Below are 22236 nucleotides of genomic sequence, written 5' to 3' on the forward strand. Positions count from 1 at the left end.
TCTCTCTCTCTCTCTCTCTCTCTCTCTCTCTCTCTCTCTCTCTCTCTCTCTCTCTCTCTCTCTCTCTCTCTCTCTCTCTCTCTCTCTCTCTCTCTCTCTCTCTCTCTCTCTCTCTCTCCCTCTCTCCCTCTCTCCCTCTCTCCCTCTCTCCCTCTCTCCCTCTCTCCCTCTCTCCCTCTCTCCCTCTCTCCCTCTCTCCCTCTCTCCCTCTCTCCCTCTCTCCCTCTCTCTCTCTCTCTCTCTCTCTCTCTCTCTCTCTCTCTCTCTCTCTCTCTGAATTTCCAGGGCACACTAAATGCTTCCCATTTTCTTCAACATATGTGGGATTGGTGGCGGGTTGAAGAAGTGTGTGTTAAAAACAATTTTCCTAGGGGACAACACTGGGCGCAGGTAGTCATGAATATTCTCCTGTGTACCTATTGGGACTAGGTTCTCTGAGTGTCTGGGGTGAGTGCGTAGGAGGGTTACCCACTTCAGCAAGACTTGCCCCTGACAAAATTTGTGGGACCTCTGATGGGAGTTGACACGGAGCAGTAAAGGAAAAAAAAAAAAAAAAAAAAAAAAAACCGCAAGTCTACCAATTAACCAACTGAATTGGGAGACAAACTTCAAAATAACTGGATTTTGCCAGTATCACATTAGATTTTACAACACTTTCTCAGAATTTTCCAGTGCTTCATGCCCTAAATCAATCTTTTCAGAAGGATCTGGGCATCTCTTTCTTAGATGCTTTCTGACCTTGGTATCGAGTTTCTTATAAGTGATAAAATGAAATTAAACACATTGAAATAGCTCTTATTGGAATCATGGGCTTCAATCTCACAGATTTAGGGTCCTATCGAAGACGTTCCTTTGCTCAAAGTTTGTAGTGGCATTTTATTTTTCACTCCCCCGCACACAACTAACCGAGAACGCCAAATTAACCTGAGGAAAATCCCTATCCGCTAAAATCTACAAGACATTTAAACTGGTTATATTGTTTTCTTAATATTCTTCTTTATTTAGGTTAATCTAAATAACCTAAAAAGAGTTCTAAAACCAGTTTGCCGCCTCACCCCTATCCCCCACCAAACACAAACACACACACACACACACACGAACGCACATCCCTCTCATCCTTCCCCCTCCTCTACTAACATCCGCGAAGTCCGAGAGCGGTAGGAGGTGGGGGGAAGGGTTAACCAAATGAGCTCCTGTCACTCAGCACTAGGCAGCCAATGGAGCCGAAAGATTGATTCACTTCCTGCTTGGGTCTCACAGAAACTCTCGAGCTTCGCCAGCCTAATTTGGAAAGCTAGCCCGGCCTCCCGCGCCGCCATTGGCCGAGTCCGTGGAAGGCCAGGCCGAGACGCGCTGCAATTGGCCTCGGCGGGTGCCGGTAACTCGCTTTCGCGGCTTTGGCTCCCCTGTACCATAGATGTCAAAGGCTGAAGCTGCTCCCTTTGCCACATTATAACTAGTAGGGGATCCTCACCGACCATGGCCACAGCTGCCTCGAATCCCTACAGCATTCTCAGTTCCAGCTCTATGGTCCATGCGGACTCTGCGGGCATGCAGCAGGGGAGTCCTTTCCGAAACCCTCAGAAACTTCTCCAAAGTGATTACTTGCAGGGAGTTCCTAGCAATGGGCATCCCCTCGGGCATCACTGGGTGACCAGTCTGAGCGATGGAGGCCCATGGTCTTCCACACTGGCCACCAGCCCCCTGGAACAGCAAGACGTGAAGCCTGGGCGCGAAGACCTACAGTTGGGCGCAATCATCCATCACCGCTCTCCACACGTCGCCCACCACTCTCCGCACACTAACCACCCGAATGCTTGGGGGGCGAGCCCAGCTCCGAATCCGTCCATCACGTCGAGCAGCCAACCCCTTAACGTGTACTCGCAGCCGGGCTTCACGGTGAGCGGCATGCTGGAGCACGGGGGACTCACTCCACCGCCGGCCTCTGCCTCCACGCAGAGCTTACACCCAGTGCTCCGGGAACCCCCAGACCACGGCGACCTAGGTTCGCACCACTGCCAGGACCACTCGGACGAGGAGACACCAACCTCGGATGAGTTGGAACAGTTCGCCAAACAGTTCAAACAAAGAAGAATCAAGTTGGGCTTCACGCAGGCTGACGTGGGGCTGGCGCTGGGCACACTGTACGGCAACGTGTTCTCTCAGACCACCATCTGCAGGTTCGAGGCCTTACAACTGAGCTTCAAGAACATGTGCAAGCTGAAGCCGCTGCTGAACAAGTGGCTGGAGGAGGCTGATTCGTCCACAGGGAGTCCGACCAGCATTGACAAGATCGCGGCGCAGGGCCGCAAGCGCAAGAAGCGAACCTCTATCGAGGTGAGTGTCAAGGGCGTACTGGAGACGCATTTCCTCAAGTGTCCCAAGCCTGCCGCGCAGGAGATTTCCTCGCTGGCAGACAGCCTCCAGTTGGAGAAAGAAGTGGTGCGTGTCTGGTTCTGTAATCGAAGACAGAAAGAGAAAAGAATGACTCCACCAGGGGATCAGCAGCCACATGAGGTTTATTCGCACACGCACACGGTGAAAACAGACACGTCCTGCCACGATCTCTGACTGCAGGAAGCGAGGAAGGAACCGGCCGCACTGGGAGCAGCGCGGATTTCTCTTTCTCTTCCACTCTCTTCCTTTTACTCCAGCTTTTTAATTGCTATTTCTCTAGCTCTCTGTCTCTCTCTCTCTCTCTTTTTTGTTGTTCGTTCTTTCTTTTCCCCCTCCCTCCACTTTTTTTTTTTTTTTTTAAACAGGGGATTCTAACATATTAAGAAAGAAAACACACACACGCATTCAGGCTTCTCAACGCGGATACACAGTTGCCTTAAGCGGTCCAGGCGGGGACCTCATATCCCCTGCGCCAGGCAACAGCTCCCTCCAGCCTTTTCTGCTGATCAATATATATTGTTTACTTTGAGTAAGGTTTTTTGCTGTTTTTGTTTTGTTTTGTTTTTGGTCGCTCCTCTCTAGGAAGAGAAAGGAGTGGGGTAACTTGGGGGCGGGGTAGGGACGGGGGAGGGGGGTGGGAAGACAGATGTGTGCCTCTGAATAACCTTTCAGCGCCTTGGTTATAGCAGCTGTATTTCAGGTGAAATCTGTTTTACAATAGACTAGTTTTGCATTTTTTAAAACTTCTATAGCGTTTCTAAATGTCTGCGGTGTTTTACTATAAGCTGTACACAATATTTGTGAGACAATTTGTATCTAATCGACCACTCCATATTATTATTGCTACTATTATTCCTTCATTGAGCTGATGGTTTTTAATTGCTTAGAAAAGGAAGAGGGGGAGAGATGCCTACCCATCCACTGATCCCCTATCCCAAATCTGTATGGAGAAGAGAGGGTACAGTGGAGAGAGTTTGTTGATGATATTGGAGATACATACATATATATGTGTATGTGTATATATATATATACACATACACATATATATAAAATTTTTTTTCTGGGGGGTAGCCGAGTGCCTAGGGTAGGCAGAATAGGCAGCCGATTCTGTTTGCAAACTAGTACGAAGGAGGAGAGGCGATTTCGAAGCTTTCTGCCCTCCTTCCCGCAACTGTGGAGCCCCCACAGGCTTCCACAGCGCATCTGGGTGCCCTGGAAGGATTCCGCAGCTGCACCGGGCGAAAGAAGTCTTCCTGAGGAGCGGAGAGTGCTCCTCGCCTCCCGAAGTCCTTAATGCCTGCACTCGGAGCTCTCCACCCGCCCCGCGCCTTGCCAGGCCGACTGCCAGCTCGATCCCACCTTGGCCTTTCTAGGCGAAGGACTTTGCCTTCACACCCGATTGCTTTAGCTGGAGATGACGACCCGACCCGGAGACGCTGGCGACAGACTGGGTCAACGCTTTCCAGTTCGTTTCACCTCCAGTTCACTGCCTGTTCCGTGAGTGAGAAACCCTCCGGGAAGGGTGGCGAGGGGGTGGTGGACCGGCGTTCTCTGCTCTGTGCAGAAGGACAATGAAATGAGTGGCAAAGGTCGCAGGGATTCTGGTCTAGCCGCGTACCACCTCCTCTCCCGTATATACGGCTGTCTCTGAGTGGGCTCATGGGGAGCCATCTCCGCGCCTCCAACAAACACAGCTGGTAGAAGCCCATGGCGAAGACTGAGCTAGCTAGCGAGCGCCCGGGTGGCTGGGTTTTTTTCCTCTTCTTCTTCTTTTTATATCTCTCTGTGTGTATGTGTCTCTGTGCGTGTGTGCGTGCGCGTGCAAACGTGTGTGTGTAGATAGCTGTGTGTATCGTCTTACTATTTACAAAAAAAAAAAAAAAACTACAAAAAAAATCTCGCTAGTCTGTGTAGAGAACCAAAATTTATGCAGTTGCTGTGGCTTTATTGCTAGCTCTCATGTCCACATGCCAGGTCCGGAGGCTCACCTCATTCCCAAGGAGCACACATTGCTGGGCCGGACATGCACCCAAACACTCAGTCGCTGCTCGCCAGACCTGGCTGGGGGCTCCGTAAGCCCGGGCCGGCCGCCTGTCCCGACCTCCAGACGCAGCTGCGGTAGACAAAGCTTCAAACTACCTATAAGGACCTGAAAGCCTATGGCCGCTTTTTGAGGATGCGCTAGTAAGGGCTGCCAGGGCCCCGGTCCACCACACTGTGTCTCCCCCAGCTGTCGGTCGAAGAGCATGTGTTAATTCAAATCCCAGATCCTTTTTCTTTTTTTGCCAAGCTTCTTCATTCTGTTGGTAGTTGGGTTTCAGTTCTGGGATTTTTTCCCCCCACAAGGAGTTCATGTTTTACAACTGTTAGGGTTTTCTTTGTTTGTTTCGATTTTTTTTTCTTTGCAGTTAAGCGCTATTATTCAAACCTGAGTTAACCCAAATATTTCTGCCGACTTTATAATTGTACAGTTTTGTATAAAACGTTTTTGAAGTTATTAATTTAAAGAAAGATCATTTAGTTTATTCATTTAGTAACCGATGTATAATAAACGCTATTTTCATTAAGAGTTGCTTTTTCAACTATTTTATTCAAATTGCCTATTGCAGTTGCCAGCAATTATTTATTTTCAATAAATTCTGCATTGTGTTTAAAAGGAAACTCTTTCAAAGATGAGTTGGGTGTCAAAAGTAAAACAATTCGCTGTAATATTTGATGTGAACAGTTTTAGTCAAGGGGTTTATATTGACGCAATATTTTATTGTTGTAAAAGATTAAAAAGGTTTAAATAAAACATTTTTCCAAAAAAAAAAAAATCTGTCTTCTTCTCCTGGCTTTATTGTGTGGTGTGTGAAGTGAAGCGTTTAAACAGAGGCAGGTTCCGGGTGAGCATTGCATGTGCTTTGCTTCAGGTTAGAAATCATTAGTCATTGTATTAATTTTTGATTTTCTCTCACTGACTTTTGGCCTTTCATACAGTCACACAGCGTGGCTTGTTATCACACCCACGATCATGCAAAACACACCCGGAATGTTGGGGAAGGCTGATGGGGCAGGGTGTTCATTTCAGGAGGTGAAGTCATATTAACGTTCTCCAAAAGGAGTGTGTCTCACTCTAGTCCAGCAGTTAGACCCTTCTCTGGAACTGCTCCTCTTGAAACTGGGCCCAGATCTTCGCTGAGGCTTTCATCTCAACTAGCTGCAACCACCCCCCTTCCTCTTCTTCCCCATTCCCAGCTGATGCCCTTCTGGTAGGTGAGTCCCCATTCCCCTGCCCCATTCTCCTGATGAGGAATGGAAAGATGACTATATGCAAGGAGAAGTGCTCTACTTCTTAAGGCTCTTCCAAGGCCCCTAAACTTGGGTAAACTCTTGTCCACTTAGTGTTGCCCAATAAGGCTGAATTCTGTCCATTCCTATCTGAGTTTTGGGGGAAGAAAAATAGATTACATGGAGACATTTGGAGTAAAAGTTTGATGTATTACTCTTCTTCCCACTCCTACATACAATTTCACCTCTATTATTTTACCAAAGACCCTAAATAAAATAAGGGACAGTTACATGTAGTGATGGCTGAGGAGTAATTTACTAAAACAGAAGCAGTTATATTTTAAAGCTTTGTATGTACACACATGCCTTAACCAACTTTTTTTGTAGATGTATTTTTAGTAACAGAAAATAAATTTAAGTATAATTTTCCGATAGTAAAACTCTCTTCAATTTATACTCTGAAGTGTTTTTTGTTAGACAGAGCAAAATTATTTAATTATTTTAAAAGGTAATGATTATCATTTTTTCAGATTGTCTAATAATTTACAGTTGCACAGTGCACCATACACATGTGAGTGTTGTGTATGAAATATGCTACATGTTGTGTGCATACTCATGGGCCTATCTCTCTTTATAAGTAATACTGATTTTATAGAGATGTATCTACAAGCACAAAAGCCATAGTCTTAAACCCACTGTTTCTGTTTCCATTCATATCACCTAATCTCTTTCTCTTTCAGTATCCTATGAAAAAATTTGAATTGATTAAAAAGTTATACCTTTTCTTACTAAAGCACACAGAAACCAACTAACAGTGTATTCTCCATTCTTTAATGGAACCATAAGTGGATATTTTAGGAGATACTACGTGTATAAATATATACATATAGACACCTCTCTATCAGTATTTTACTATGTATTACTGACTACATATATTTTATACATATTTATGAGACTCGTTTCCTTTACCGTCTCTTTTCTTTGTCTTAATATATAACCAAGGCCTAGTTGGCTTTTATGATGACCTCCTTATCAACCTTGTTATATCATTACCATGACATTTTCATTAAAATTCAGGGGATGTTGGTGCCTCTGCCTGGGACATTCTTTGTATGGAGGTTGTCACCACCCAATTCTCAACCAACTCCTTTGTAGGAGAAGCAGCTTTGGCCTCAGTTTCTCTCAGTCCTTCACAGCAGTATCTCTCTCTCCCATAAAAAGATTCCGTGGGCTCAAAAGGAAAAATAATACTTAACCATATTTAATGGTGTGAAAGCAAAAATAATTTTCTGTTTTTATTCAAAATATCTTTTTTAGTAAGGAGGGAGGAGAAGAAGGGGGAGAATGGAGAAGTAAAAAATGATTAGAGGTTAAAACATAGTTTTCCAAAGAAAAGAATGTATTTTTTCCACCTGTCAGATATTTTTAAAGATGCATATGGCACCTCAGAATTGTGAAAGTTATTTCTATGATTTGGTATTTAAAAATCCAAACATGTGACCCTTTCAAAAAAGTCTTGAAAGAAAGAAAAAGTAACAATGCAAAACAATACCCTGTGAATTGATACCACTCAATACTCATCCATTCTGTAAAATAAAAGGATAAAACATTTTTATACATACCCCCAGATAGTAGTTTTAAAAATAGCAATCCTCCAACTTACTCATTTGTAGATGTTAATTTTTTAAGCATTAAGAAAAATGAATATAAAATATATTTGAAATCAATTTTTTTAAGATGAAATAAAAGTATCTCCTCTTAAGAGCCCTGCTAGTGGAACATTTCAAAAATTAGAGGATTATTTAAAGAAATGCAGTCTCCAAAACAAAGTCCAGTTAATTTCTGTTACCTCTAAAAAGGTGGAGACAGAAGGATCACATACAATGACCCTAGACTATTTTTCTAGTAAACAGAATCCACAAAATTAATCCCTTGTGCCTTCCAGTGAAAAATACATTAGATCACTATGCTTTCTTTCATAAATATGATTGTAGAACTTATACCTATGCACACATTATCTTACTCACTAGCTGGGACACTGGGTTCCCTTATCAAGGAAGATTTAGTAAAAGATGGGTTCATCTTGGATGCTTTCCAAGGGAGCTTGTTAACTATCAAAAAGGCCTTATTATGAGGTGGCTTCACTCTCTAAGGGAATCATGGGACAACTTGCTTTTGGGTGAAACTCTACATTATTTAATATATGTGCATAGACACACTCACAACTGTAAACATGCCCCCTCTCCCCACACCCTCCCTCTATCCCTGCACTTGCACACAGACTAGATGATTTAACAGAAAGCAGACTGTGCTCAAAGACAGGAAAGAAATCAACTCATTGACCAATTCATTAAGTATGTCTTTTCATCTTTCCAGCTACACAGACTGTGCCCATACTATTCTGGTATAGCCAGTTGTAAAGAAAAAAAATCACTATTATCAAACTTTTGTTTTTTTTCTATGTAATATAAAAAAAAAAAAAAAACTACTTTGAGAGATCCTCCCCCAAACTCTGACACACACACACACACACACACACACACACACACACACACACACACACGGAACTGACTGCTTGCATGCATTGTCATCTTGTAAACAATGTCTATCAGCATAGATTTTTGGCAGGAATGGGGGTCATAAATGTTTTTAATATTGATTGCTTCTTATCTTCCCAGTTATTTTTCACATACAGGAGAATCTCATTATAATGTGGCTGATTATCTCCCAGACTTGACTAGATCTGACATCAATCTTTGCTCTGCCCCCCTTTCATAGACATGGAAAAGCCTCCTATAAAAGTGAGCATGGAAAGTAATGTTAGTATCTCCCCACCAGACCAATATTAAAAAGAGATTTGTTGCACAGAATGTATATCTGGTAAAAGATTATTTCTTCCATAATACTTGCATTTTGAGCACAGAAAACCACATAGATACCCATTCTACCTGCTAAAATCACTGCTTGATGTCATATTTTTAAAGCACAGAAAATAGAGGATTATGAACCAGGGGCAGTAGCTTATTCGGCTTCAAATGGCACATGATTCAAAACTGCAGAAAAAAGTTATCTAGGTGGACATGTTGCACAGAGGTATATATTGTTTTAATGTTTTACTATTCACAGTCTACCTGTGGTGGTGTTGGTAATATTCATGTTTAATTAACATCAGTTTTTTTTTCTTTGTTCCCACAGAATTGCATGTATATACACACATAGAAAATATAAGAATCAAAGACAGAGGTCTGTCTTGAACCTGTGGTGGCCTAGAAAAATAACAAAAAAATCGGATTTGTGATATCTGTTGTCATAATCAGGGACTGTGTTCAAAATAGTGTATAATAGCCACTGTTAAGGGATAGGGGTTGACTTGCTCAACAGTAAACAGCAATTTTCTACAGATGAATTTCTTTCATCATAGGAAGAGGAGCCAAGTATGTTTAACCCAAAATTCTGAATGCTGAGCCTTGAGGGTGAGAGTAATTGAAATTCTAGATAAACATATTTTCCTTAATAACTTTCATTTTTCATGTTTTATCCTGGGAGAGAAAAGCCTAACTTCTCCAGATTTTACATTAAAAGTGAAACTAAAGTAACATTTCAAAGTAGCTCTTTCATCCACCCTGAGTCCTCCCTCCATCACTGTCCATGGATTCGTTGATGATATTGGCTCTTTAGGTGCTCCTCACTGACCTCCTTAGAGCAGAACTAAGGAGTAGTTATAGAAGGGATTGCACCCATAGTGGAAGTTCAAATCCTATACTCCCTTCTACCCCTTAATGCTATGCTTCTGCAAGTCCTGGTTTGATGTCGTCTGTCAAATTAGAAAATGAACTAGCTTTGTTTTCAATGGATTAAAAATACTTCTACAAGTGGATAATTTCAAAATTGCTGGTTTAAAAAAATTTTATTTTTGGAGTTTTCTCTGCACATCTGATTTGCACTTTGTACTGTATTTATGCATGATTTAGAGAACTCACAAACAGAAGAATTTAAAATAAAGGCAATAATAATCTTTTCAATTTATGCACCACCTTTCCTCTGTAAAGATCCCTAGGCACTTTAGAAATGATATATACACTATACCCTGCAGCGACCAATATGCAAATCACAACAAAATGACCACTTCAGGCCACATAAAATGACCACAATCAGTTTGAGCAAAAACTCATTAATATCAATAGGAGTTCTGTGGACAATTGAAGGGCAGTATATGCCATGGGTCTCATTCATTGCTGTAGGAGAGTATGAAAGTATCTGGGCTCACATTGTAAAGGAATAAAGTCTTACATTTTAAACTCGTGTCTTATAAGAGGAAAAAAAGAAATAAAATGAATTCTCATACATTTGATAATTGTTGCTTAAATTTGTCTTCAAGACTTTTGTAGAAAAATAAGCTATTCAGTAAGTGACAGACCAGTGATACTCAAAAGTAATTGTGCATTTAAATTATGTAATATTTAAAATTAAAATTGTTACACATATCTGTTAAAAATGCTTAAATAGAAGAATAGCCAATTTTAAAATCACAGTCTCTTGGCTGCTTTTAATTATACACACGTGCAAGTGCACACACACACACGCACAACATACACTCTGGAGTAACTATTTTAAAAGTAACCATTGAATGGTTTTTAAGCTAATAATCACCATGCCAGTAACTCCTCCCATGCCTCCACTAACACCACCCACATATAAGTCTGTATTTTGTAAAAATGACCAAGCTGTTCAGATGAAGAGAAGTGGATTTGATAGGTCTTAAATATTGAGTTGGCCAAAATGTTCGTTCAGGTTTTTCCATAAGATGTTACGGAAAAACCCAAATGAACTTTTTGGCCAACCAAATATATTAAGGTGAAGGGGACTTTCAGGAGAGAGACCATTAATACTTAAATAGAAAGTAATTTATTTTCTGGCTCACTTTTAACCCTTTTGACAAGGAGATATATGATGTAAATGGCAACCCCTTTTTTAGTAAAAGCAGCACAAACTATATTATCATTACCTCCTGATAGTATGAAAGCATTTTTGTTTTAAATTTTCTGGAAAACACACTAAAAAAATCAACCTACCTGCAAAGAAGCTGTGTATTTCCTGGAAAATATGTGTTATTTTAAACTCTTTGTGCCTGCCCTGACCCTATTCCATGCCTCTGGCTGTCAGAATTGTGCAGTGCCTGCTCAAAGCTCAATGTCAAATTAAAAAATGACAAGAATGAGGCAGCATAATAATAGCTTAAAGCTATTCTCCACCTTTCCACATACAAACATATGAATTTCAAAACCCAGTAATTTTTTAACTGAATAAATATGTTCAGATTTTATATGTAACTGGTAGAACAGAAATAGTAACAACATCCAATTTAACAAACATATTTATTGAGTGCATACAATTTTCAAGACATTGAAAATTGGGGAGACATTGGGGAGTGAAAGGTGTGGAGTATGTACCTTGCTTTGAGGAGCTAATAATCCCTAGGGAAAATAGGAATAAGATAGAAATATACACAACTAACTGTTAATTAAATGAGAACTGGGAGTGCTGGAGATATGTATTATTTGCCAAATTGGGTGTCACTACTCTATATTTTTATTGTTCCTTCTTTGTAGTACACTTTCATACTCAAACACAGCAGTTGTTTGTGCTATTTTGATAATATTGCATATCTTCGTTGAACCCCAGTAGATGCAATTGTTAGTTGACTTATGTGTATAGACACTGAGTGTCATAGCAGCATTTGCAAATTCCTAAAATTAAATTCAGCTCTGATGAGCTTGAATTATTTTTGTAAGGAAAATTTTATACAGGGATAAAGTGCAGAAGGAAAAACACATTGCAAGCTTCTAAAACCCTCTTCCTGTCCCTCCTCTCCACACTTAAAAACCTGGGATAAATGGCAGGTAACATGAGTAATGCAAAATGCTTCCCTCCTCTTATTTTCACCTCTTCCACTATTAGAGGATTAGTCTATCCACAGTTCTGCAACTAGTAATTGTGCTTGAGTTAAGGAGTGAAAGTCTCACCAGCAGGTGCTGAGAATCATACTCCAAAATGAGTTTCTGTGTATTTGTTCTGCTCCCACTATGGATTTCATTGTATGAGATTAATGACATGGTAAAAACAATAGGCAAAGAAGAACATGGAAAATACATTTCCAGACCGGAAATTTCTGTTGGTAAGCTTAAGGGTATGGCGATTTAAACAGGGAAGGAAAAAATCCCCACGAGTGTGGCAAGCACTTTTTGTAACCAAATTGTTCCCAGCTAAAAGCCAGCCTCATTGAGATTTTCTGCAGTGCCTTTTTGTTGACAAGCAATGGATGAAATAATTTCTATGAATTCAGAAACTTGTGGGAAAATGGCATTGATGTTTAAAGTGTGACTGTTTAGTTGACTTGTTAGGATAATTTTCAGAGTTGAAGGAATCTGAATCTTTAACAAAAACTCATTAAGTGTGGAATGTACACTGTCTTCTTTTTTCTTTAATGCAGTTTTCCCTCTTCCAAATGCATTCAACAAAGTGAGGCTTGTAGCACTACTTCAAAATTTCCAATTTTCTGGGGGGAAATATGGTCTGTGTAAAATACATTCCCTAGCACTGATAAAATAATCAGAGGACTAAGAAAAATTTTCCCAGTGGTCCTGCATTTGCATTCATAAGCACAGAGTAATGGGAGGCAGGAGCATGATTATCTTAGGGGAAGGGGTTAGAAACACAGTGGACAATCATATGACCATGTTCTTTTCCTACCTAAGTCTTCTAGGGCACACTGCCACTGCTGTCACTCATGCTCTTCAGGGAACAGAGATACACCTTAGGTAGAGTCATATAAGTGCAATAACAAGCAATGCTCCAAAGGGACCTTAATTGACTGATCAAATGCATTTTGAGTTTGTCAAAAACCAACCCAGATGTATTTATGTCATATTGTTGGATAAAACCAGGTTAAGGGTACACCAGTTTTTCTATATTATTCCTTACAACTTTATATACATCTACAATTATCTCCATTAAAATTTTAATTTCAAAAACCAAGGCACAATTTTAATAATTAAAAAAGCTGGTACAAATTCTATTCCTGTCATTCAGTAATTTTCATGAATCTAAAGTTTGACTTTCTGTTTTTTGTTTTTTTTTTTCGGCATTGGGAGTAGCAGTGTCTGAATAAACCCAGCCTGTTCTGAGTTCTTCTTTAACTAGAATTAATCTCCTGTCTCTGGTGCTTATAGCGCCCCTAAACCCACACTGTGACTATGGAAACTCTGGTTATCCACCTGGGTTGCTTTCTGGTTTGTTTTATAGTCTTCTCCTGTAAGATGCTTGTTTACAAAGCCAGCCCCAGATCCACCCAGGGAAAGACAATGCAATTAAGTGAGTACCCAAGGGATAATCCCCTAAAAACTAGGTATGGACTTCCTGGGGAGATATGTTTTTAATGATTCAAGAGCTATTCACTAGTTGAACAAACATTTATTGAGTACCTGCCACATCCAAGAATTTTAAAATCACTACAGCTTTTAGAGATTTTTTTTTTTGTACTCTGGATTTTGACCCGGTTTTGAATTCCAGGTCTGCAGCTTAACTACCTGTGGGACATTGAACAAGTCCTTTAACTTCTGTGTTTAATTTTCTCATTTGTAAAATGGGAATGATAATAATTGCACATATCTAATAAGGCTGTAAAAATTAAAAATACAACCCATGCTAAATGCTTACCTTAGTGCCTGATACATAGGAAGTACTCATTTGATATTAGCTCTTATTGTTTGGTTCATCTCTCCTCCTTTTCCATATTCTATACTACAAGGAACATTTTAATATGGTTGAAATGTATCTAAACAGAGTGAAAAGAAAATTCCCTTTTTAGTATATACTATTGCAGTGCTTCACAGCACCTTTTCTCTCTACTGCAATGTACATGACAGTTGACACCTAAATGAGCAACAAACTCAATGGTTTTTGCCAGGATTATGTACAATTCCCTGGACATTAACTATAATGCAGGAACTTGAGAGTGATATCATCAAGACAACCTGGAATCTATTCTGATTTATTTTTTATTTATTTTTTAAAGAGGCAATAATGTTACCGTTAGTAACATTCTTTGTGACACATTTCACAATACATAAAAACACAATAACATGTTGTCACAACGACTTTGAAAATTGCTGGCACACAAAGATGTGCCAGGATTTCCTAACCTAAAGCGTAGGCAAATAGTACTACTATTCTCTTGGCTTAAGCATTTTAACCATTAATATGTCTTATCCTCATTAAGAGAATCCAAAAGTAACTCCACTATAATAATGCAGGAATTCCTAGAAAAGAGGGTTAAATATCTCCTTTGTACTCACCACCACTTAAAAAACATATTATCCTATGTCTATACCCATCACCAATTAAATCCAAGAAAGTTTCCTTGAAATTATGAAACCTTATATATTCCAGGTGAAAGAATAACTTTGACCTTTTCAGGGTTTGTGCAGTATGATTCACCATCCATTCCTATTCTTCCTGTTTACAGTCTCAGTAACCTGTAAGGATAAAGCAGTATGAGCAGCCAATCAAAATGCAGAATATTGAAAAGGTTAAAGTCTGTGTTTATGAGTCTATTAAATGTTTATAGCCTTTCACAGACTGAACTGGGCATTAAAACTAGTGTATCTCATTCTGGCAATTAATATTGCAACAAGAAAAAGTGGGCAAAATGATTCCATTCTTAAGGCAAAATTTGTAATAAGACAATAAAATGGTATAATATGTATTACTTTGTTCCCATGACAACAACTATAAGAAAAATGTAAAATAGTACAAACCTAAACACTGATTATGGTGGAGACAGAAATTATTAAGGAATTGTAAGAAACTCATAGAGTCTAGTTTAGTCACTAGTGACAACTTACCTTTGATGCTTTGGAGAAAAGTTAGATACTTCTGCACTTCCATAAATGCATAACCATGAACCAACTGACCCCTTTATAGCCAGACTGATAATTGATCTGATTTTCTTTTGTCATGTAAGTGATATAGTTACATGTGCTATTATTTACATGTCTCTTTTATATTTGAAAAATATTATTATTTGCTTGGATAATATCTTGAAGCATCTAGAGTTTTATAACATAATTATATGTTATGTAAAAGCATGTTGTTTTTGTCTGATCATTAGGTCAGATATTAGTCCTTATTATATATTATCCTTATCTAAATTAACTATATTTAGAATTTCTCCTTCAAGAAAAGCTAAAACATCTTATAAATCAAACAGACTACTAGATGTCAGCTGTCGTCATACTGGCCTTGGTTAAAAGATATTAATCCATCTCTTTTGTTTTGAAAGTGAATTTGGTAAGATTTTTCAGTATTACTACAAACCCCAGCAAAAACAGCAATAGAACACTACTGTTACAAATGAGGTTTCTTCTGCCAGAGAGAAAGAGAAATGAAGGGACATTTTAGGTTCTCTGGAATTATGATTTCTATTATATAAAGCTAGTGAAAAATATCTATTAGCAGTTTGACCAACACCCACATATAAAATTATATCATTTTGAGAATCATCTTTGCTATCCTCTTTCATTTTGGAAAAAAATGAGTACTGAGTATTTAACACAATTTAATCTAATGATTAATACATAATTTCAAAAGATAGTATTCTAAGCTGCTTTTAAATTATGTCAATTTTTTTTTCTGTTTCCAGCAGTTTTGGAGAAAGCAACCACTCAAGTCAGAATAGAAGTTGGAAAGAAAATGAAAATTAATCTATGACTATCATAATGCCTTAATTTTAACTCATAGCTGTTTTCTAGAACACCTCCAAGTTTAGAAACTTCACTCTAATAGAAAAATATTTAGTATATTGAATGAATGAATAACAAAATTTTCATACTAAAAGCCAATAGATTCCCCTGATAGTGATTACCAGTGGGGAGAGGGAAGGGGGAGGGGCAATATAGGGATATGGGATTAAGAGATACACAATACTATGTATAAACTAGATAAGCCACAAGGATATATTGTACAGCACAGGGAATTATAGCCATTATCTTATAATAGCTTTTAATGGAGCATAATCTGTAAAAATACTGAACCACTATGCTGTACACCTGGAACTAACATATTGTAACTCAACAATACTTCTATTTTAAAAAAATGAAAAACATTTTTAAGAGGGTAAAATTCATGTTAGGTACTTATCTCTGGGCTTGTTGCATAATTACTCTTGGCTGCCCAAGCCCTATAGCAACCTACCAAGGCTTATCACCTAAATGTTTCTTCCCCTCTCCTCACCGCTCCATTGGAAGACCATTCCCTCACTGGATCTACTCACCATCTATGAATCAGATATCCTCTTAGTATTGTGCCCATTTACAAGAAAGATTTCCTATATCTTTCAGCTCCTGCCTCACAAGCCCACCTGCTCTCCAATTAGAAATAGTCAGAAAAGATTCCAATTTTTCCACTTATATTTATCAGAGGGTTGTGGATTTAATTAAGTCATACTTACCTTATGTTTCTTATATAACCAACAATAATAGCTGGTGCTTATATAACACATTATGTACCATTATTTTAAGTACTTTACATATACTAACTCATTTAATCATCATAATAATCCTAAAATGTAGGAATTATTAGTTCCATTCTCATTTCACAGATTCAGAAAATTATGTCAGAGAGGCTGTTGAAAATGCCTAAGGTCATATAGCTAATAAATGCTAGAGTGAGCTTCAGACTTGGACATCTGGCTCTAGAGTGAGTACTCTTAAACACTGTACTATTCTGCCTCCCTAAGGTAAGTGTACCCCCACAAACTAGATGAGTTTGGTTTGAGTCTTCACCTGTCCTTGTTGATTTTTTCTTTGAGTGGTAGTATTTCCCTCATACATGCACATTATGTGAGTATGTGTGTTTCTTATAATAGGGTATCCTAAGTTTCCAGGATCAAGAAATGACATAATGAATTAAAAATTAGAAAGTTCCAGTGCTTGAGACCCATGATGACAGCCAAAGCCTAGAAGTTGGGGGTTTCCCAAAGTCTATATGTGTTATATCTATAATTTAACAAATGTAAAGCTTTCATTTGAATTTTTAGATTTGGAAGATACAAACATTACAACATTTAATAAATCATTTTTGATCCTTATAATAACTAAGTAAATACAATCTAATTTTATTTTGTTACAGAATTATTTTTATCTTGTGATGCACTGTTAAAACAATAGTTTCAGTTATCTGTCTTAGATTAAATAGTCAATACTAGACCCTGAAGTACCTTATTTCCCCAGAATCTAGAGGCATGGATGAGAAACAAAAGATATACATAATGGATGCTCAATAAGTACACTGAATGAGTGAATAACAAAAACTACCAGTAATGATTACCTACCAAGTATTAGGCAGTGTGCAACATGCCTTAGGTATATTATATCGAATCCTTTGATAACCCAAATATAAGATAAGTATCATTATCCTCATTTTACAAATTGAAAAATTGAGGTTCAGAGAGTTTAATTTATATATACAATTTATAAATTGACAGAATCATCATTCGAACTTACATTATATTCCAAAGTCTATGTGCTTTTCATGACATTATTTTGCAAAGATGGGTGAATGTCTAGATGATCAATTTTCCTCCAATCTGGATGAGCAGAAATTTTGACTAAGCTTCTTGTCTTAGTTCTGAGTTTAAAATACTTCTTAGCTCTAAATAGATATGAAAGATGAAAAGAGAAAGGGATAAAGAGGAAAATACGACAGATAAAGGGAATGAGTAGCTATATAATCCTATGTCATGCTATCCATAATTCTATCAATGCTGTATTATAATAGGTTATTTACTTGTCCTTCTCTCCAACTATACTGTGAGCTGTCCCAGTTCAGGAATGTGTCTTTTATTCATCATAGTATTGCCTATCACAGGGTCTGGCACATAGTAAATTGTCAAAAAATGTTTGTGGAATAAATGACTGCGTAAATTGGGAGAGACAAGAAGAGAAGGCAAGATAGATAAGAACAATTCTGGAGCAAGTATTTAACAGTTCACAAACTCAAATGCCTTCAGGCCAATGCAAGTTATTTAAGAGAACTATGAATGCTGCGCATTATACAGTAGTAATGGCTGAGGTGAACTTGTGAATGTATGCTCCTTCTTAGGGCATTTAATAAAAGAAAAAATTAAAACTACATATTGACTAAACAAATTGTGTTTATGGGCTGGATTTGCCTAAGGATGTACAGGGCAGTATAAGACTCTGGCCCCCAATGACTTAAATATGAATAGATATTGATGCAAAAATAACAGGTACCCATCATTTGAAGAGACTCTGAAATCATTTCCATTTAAAAAATGTTTCTTGAGTGTCTATTCTGTGCAGATATTGGGCTAGGCCCTGGAAATAAAATGGTAATCTGCCCTCACAATCTACTAAAGGAGATATGCAAGCGGAACAAACAGATCTTTCCCCACAGTTTATAGTCTAGGAGACATGGAAGCCTTGCTAAAATAGTATTCAAAAGTCTATCTTTAGCATTTTCCTTTCTCTCTTTCTCCAGCTCCCCACTCTAGACTATCATTCTTCCATCATCCTCCAGCCTCATGCTCACCTCTTGCTGTCCTAAATCACTTCCTAGGCTTTCATTCTTCAGACGTGCTTCAACTTGTCTTTTACTCAAGCCCCCCCTTAATCAAACTGTTATGCATTCTCTAACCTGAATATAAAAAATGTTTGGCCATGTGAATAAAGTAATTCAGGCTAAATATACGAATGACAGCACTGTGTTAAATTTTCTGAAATCCTGAACTTTACATTTCATTTCCTCTTTTCCACAGCAATGACTTGTAAGTAGCAGCAGCTCAATAAATACTTGTATGCACTCTAAGGTCTTTAAAAACATTTCTCTCCCCTGTCCTATTTACACTTTTAAAGAAGAGCAAATGACTTGGGAGAATGGTTGAAGATATCCCATTTCCAGGAGACTGTCCTTGTGCTATTAGCATTATAATACAGTCTCTCTGAATGCTGGGGGCTATGAACAGAACAGAGTGATTCAGAATTACATGATAATCTACCCTCTGCTGATTAAAAAAATGCACAATGTGAGAGTTGTGAGTTAAGTTTTATTTGGGGCAAAATGAGGACTATAGCCAGGGAGACAGCATTTCAGAAAGCTCTGAGGAAACTGCTCCAAAGAGGTAGGGGGGAAGGTCAGTATATATGTGATTTTGGTGAAGGGGGAGTACACACAATTAAGTACATATGTTTTGCAGATGGTTTCTGCTAGTTATGAAGGTTACTGCTATTCATGAGGAGCAGACATCAGATTTTAGTGATTTTCTAGATATGAGGAGATGCAAGAATTGGACTCATAAAATCTTCTCCTGAAAATATCTAAAGATCTGAAGACCTGTTCTGCCAGTTTTTTCCAGAGCACAGAGTACCTCATTTCTGATCTCCACCCTGAACTCCTTTCGGGGGGTGTTGAAGACCAACAGCTTCAGCAGCTCATAATTTAATCCTTGTAGAGGTAGATGGCAAGTGCCAATTTGTAGGTGACACCTCTAATAACCCAGAAGATTTAGAAGCACTGTTTGTAATTACAGGTTGGTTGTCACATTAATCAAGACTTTAGATTAAATCAATGAAGGGACAAGTAGCAAAGTAACTTTTGTTTCTGACACTTAAAAATTAAATTTTAAAGAAAATTTAAATTTAATTTGAGATGGTTTCTCAAGTGCTTTTTCAGTTTTCTGCTGTATATGACATTTTAAATATTTTCAAACCTTCTAAATGGCATGGAAAATAGGTTTTATTCAATATCAAATGGGGCAGGAATAGGAGGCAAGAATATACAATGGAGGAAAGACAACTTCTTCAACAAATGGTGTTGGGAAAACTGGACAGCTACAGGAAAAGGAATGAAACTGGACCATTTTCTTACACCATATAGGAAAATGAACTCAAAATGGATTAAAGATTTATATGTAAGACCTGAAACCACAAAACTTCTAGAAGAAAATATAGGCACTATGCTCTTTGACATCAGTCTCAGAAACACATTTTTTGGATCTGTCACTTCAGACAAAGACAACTAAAGCAGAAATAAACAAGTCAACATCAAATTAAAAAGCTTTTGTACAGCAAAGGAAACCATGAACAAAATGAAAAGGCAACATACTAAATGGGAGGAAATATTTTCAAATGACACATCTGATAAGGGGTTAATATCTAAATTATGTAAAGAAATCATACAACTCAATATTAAAAAGTCTGATTTAAAAATGGACAAAGGACCAGAAGAGATATTTCTCCAGAGAAGACGTAAAAATGGCCACAGACACATGAGAAGATGTTCAACATCACTAATTGTCAGGGAAATGCAAATCAAAACCACAATGGCATATCATCTCACACTTATCAGAATGGCTATCATCAAAAAGACAACAAATAACAAGTGTTGGTGAGGATGTGAAGAAAAGGGAAGCTTTGTGCACTATTAGTGGGAATGTAAATTGGTGAAACCACTATGGAAAACAGTATGGAGGTTCCTCAAAACACTAAAAGTAAAACTACCATATGATCCAGCAATTCCACTTCTGGGTATTTGCCTGAAGAACACAAAAAGACTAATTTGAAAAGATATATGCACCACTATGTTCAATGCAGCATTGTTTACAATAGCCAAGATATGGAAACAAGCCGTGTCCACTGATAGATGAATGGATAAAGAAGATGTGATATATAAATATAAACATAAATATAAATAAATAAACTCAGCCATGAAAAAGAATGAGATCTTATCATTTGTAACAACATGGATTGGCCTAGAATATATAATGCTAAGTGAAATAAGTCAGACAAAGACAAATACCATATGATCTCAGTGATATGTGGAATCTAAAAACAAAACAAATGAATAAACAAAACAAAACAGAAAGAGACCTCAGATCCAGTGGGCAAACTGGTGGTTACCAGAGGGGAGGAAGGTGGGGGATTGGGTGAAATAAGTGAAGGGGATTAAGAAGTTCAAACTTCCACTTATTAAAAAGATAAGCCCATGGGATGTAATATATACCATAAGAAATATAATCAATAACATGATAATTTTGTATGGTGACAGATGGCTATTAAACTTATCATGGTGATCATTTCATAATGCCTGATCATTTCATAATCATTTCATTTCAAGTAATCATTTCACATTAAGTGGTCGAACCACTATGTTGTACATTCAAAACTAACATAATATTGTACATCAACTATACTTCAATAAACAAAAACAAATAAAAAAATAAAAAGTAGTTAAATAAGTAAAATAAGACTTTTATTTTCTCCTTCATACTCCTTAATATCTCTCTATTGTTTTATAAAGCCATAAATCCTAGAGCAATAAACAAATATAGGGAAAGTTCCAACAGAATTAAATATTAGAGACCACCCAATCTCCTTCTTTCTCTTGCAAACTCTCATGAATTTTTCAATCTCATTTTGTATAAATAAATAAATAAATATTACTTTCAGTTTACTCATGGAACCTATGCATGATTTGGGGCAGTATATTATCCTTAAACTAATAATGGATATTGAAAGGTGTTGATTTAAGACACTGCAGTTTGTCTTATTGCATTTTAAGCATACTTTGTAGAGACAACCTCTAGTATAATGTCTTTAATTACTGGCTTTGTTTCATGTGTAGAAGTCTTATCTCAGCAAATCCCTATGTTTATTAAAAGCAGAAACAGAGGACTTCCCTGGTGGCTCAGTGGTTAAGAATCTGCCTGCCAGTGCAAGGGGCATGGGTTCGAGCCCTGGTCCAGGAAGATCCCACATGCTGTGGGGCAACTAAGCCCATGTGCCACAACTACTGAGCCTGTGTGCCACAACTACTGAAGCCCACACACCTAGAGCCTGTGCTCTGCAACAAGAGAAGCCACTGCAATGAGAAGTCCACGCACCGCAACGAAGAGTAGCCCTTGCTCACCGCAACTAAAGAAAGCCCACGTGCAGCACTGAAGACCCAATGCAGCCATAAATAAGTTAATTAATTAATTAAAAAAAAATAGAAACAGAGTCTATTTCATCTCAATATTTTCCAGAACACATAACGCAGTGATTAATTCAAAAATTATAAATACATACATATAAATGTTTGTTGTTATCTGATCATGATTCCTGCCTCCTTTATTAAGTGATAAACACACAATACGTGTAAGCTACTAAGACTTAAGGTGCTAAAGAACTCTTCTTGTTTTGGGGTGTACATCTTTACTTTTGCAATTGGCTCCTTGTGTGCATAATTAGCCACATGCTAACATAATTGGCCACTTGCCTTTTTTTAGGATATTCAGTGGCAAAATGCAGGTACAATTTTGGGACTCATAACTAGTTGCAGCTGAAAAATAAATGCAAAAAAAGAAAATAGAAGCCTAATTGTGATCCCACAATAATTTGGCTTGTGGTATTGTAACTCTCACAGCCATCAAATCTTCTTTAAAATTTCTCCTTAGTTCCATACACCTAAAAATTGAACTCTGTATCTCAAAGAAATATCTACACACCTGTGTTC

The 22236-nt window shown here is 38.0% G+C and overlaps 1 protein-coding gene and 1 long non-coding RNA gene across 2 annotated transcripts in view; both read left to right on the plus strand.

Annotated features, from left to right (window-relative positions):
* LOC309620854 overlaps positions 1-22236 on the plus strand; it is a 263177-nt gene that overhangs the window by 164769 nt on the left and 76172 nt on the right. The window lies entirely within an intron of this gene.
* Positions 1-22236, plus strand: part of POU3F4 (POU class 3 homeobox 4) — a 34466-nt gene continuing 12230 nt past the window's right edge. The window contains exon 1 of the mRNA XM_082377407.1: positions 1-22236. This exon is cut by the window's right edge and continues 12230 nt beyond it. Within this exon, the coding sequence (XP_082233533.1) occupies positions 1480-2571 (1092 nt within the window). The 5' untranslated portion in view covers positions 1-1479 and the 3' untranslated portion in view covers positions 2572-22236.

This window comes from Balaenoptera borealis (genome assembly GCF_965194805.1).
Source record: "Balaenoptera borealis genome assembly, chromosome: X".
NCBI classification, from domain to species: domain Eukaryota; kingdom Metazoa; phylum Chordata; class Mammalia; order Artiodactyla; family Balaenopteridae; genus Balaenoptera; species Balaenoptera borealis.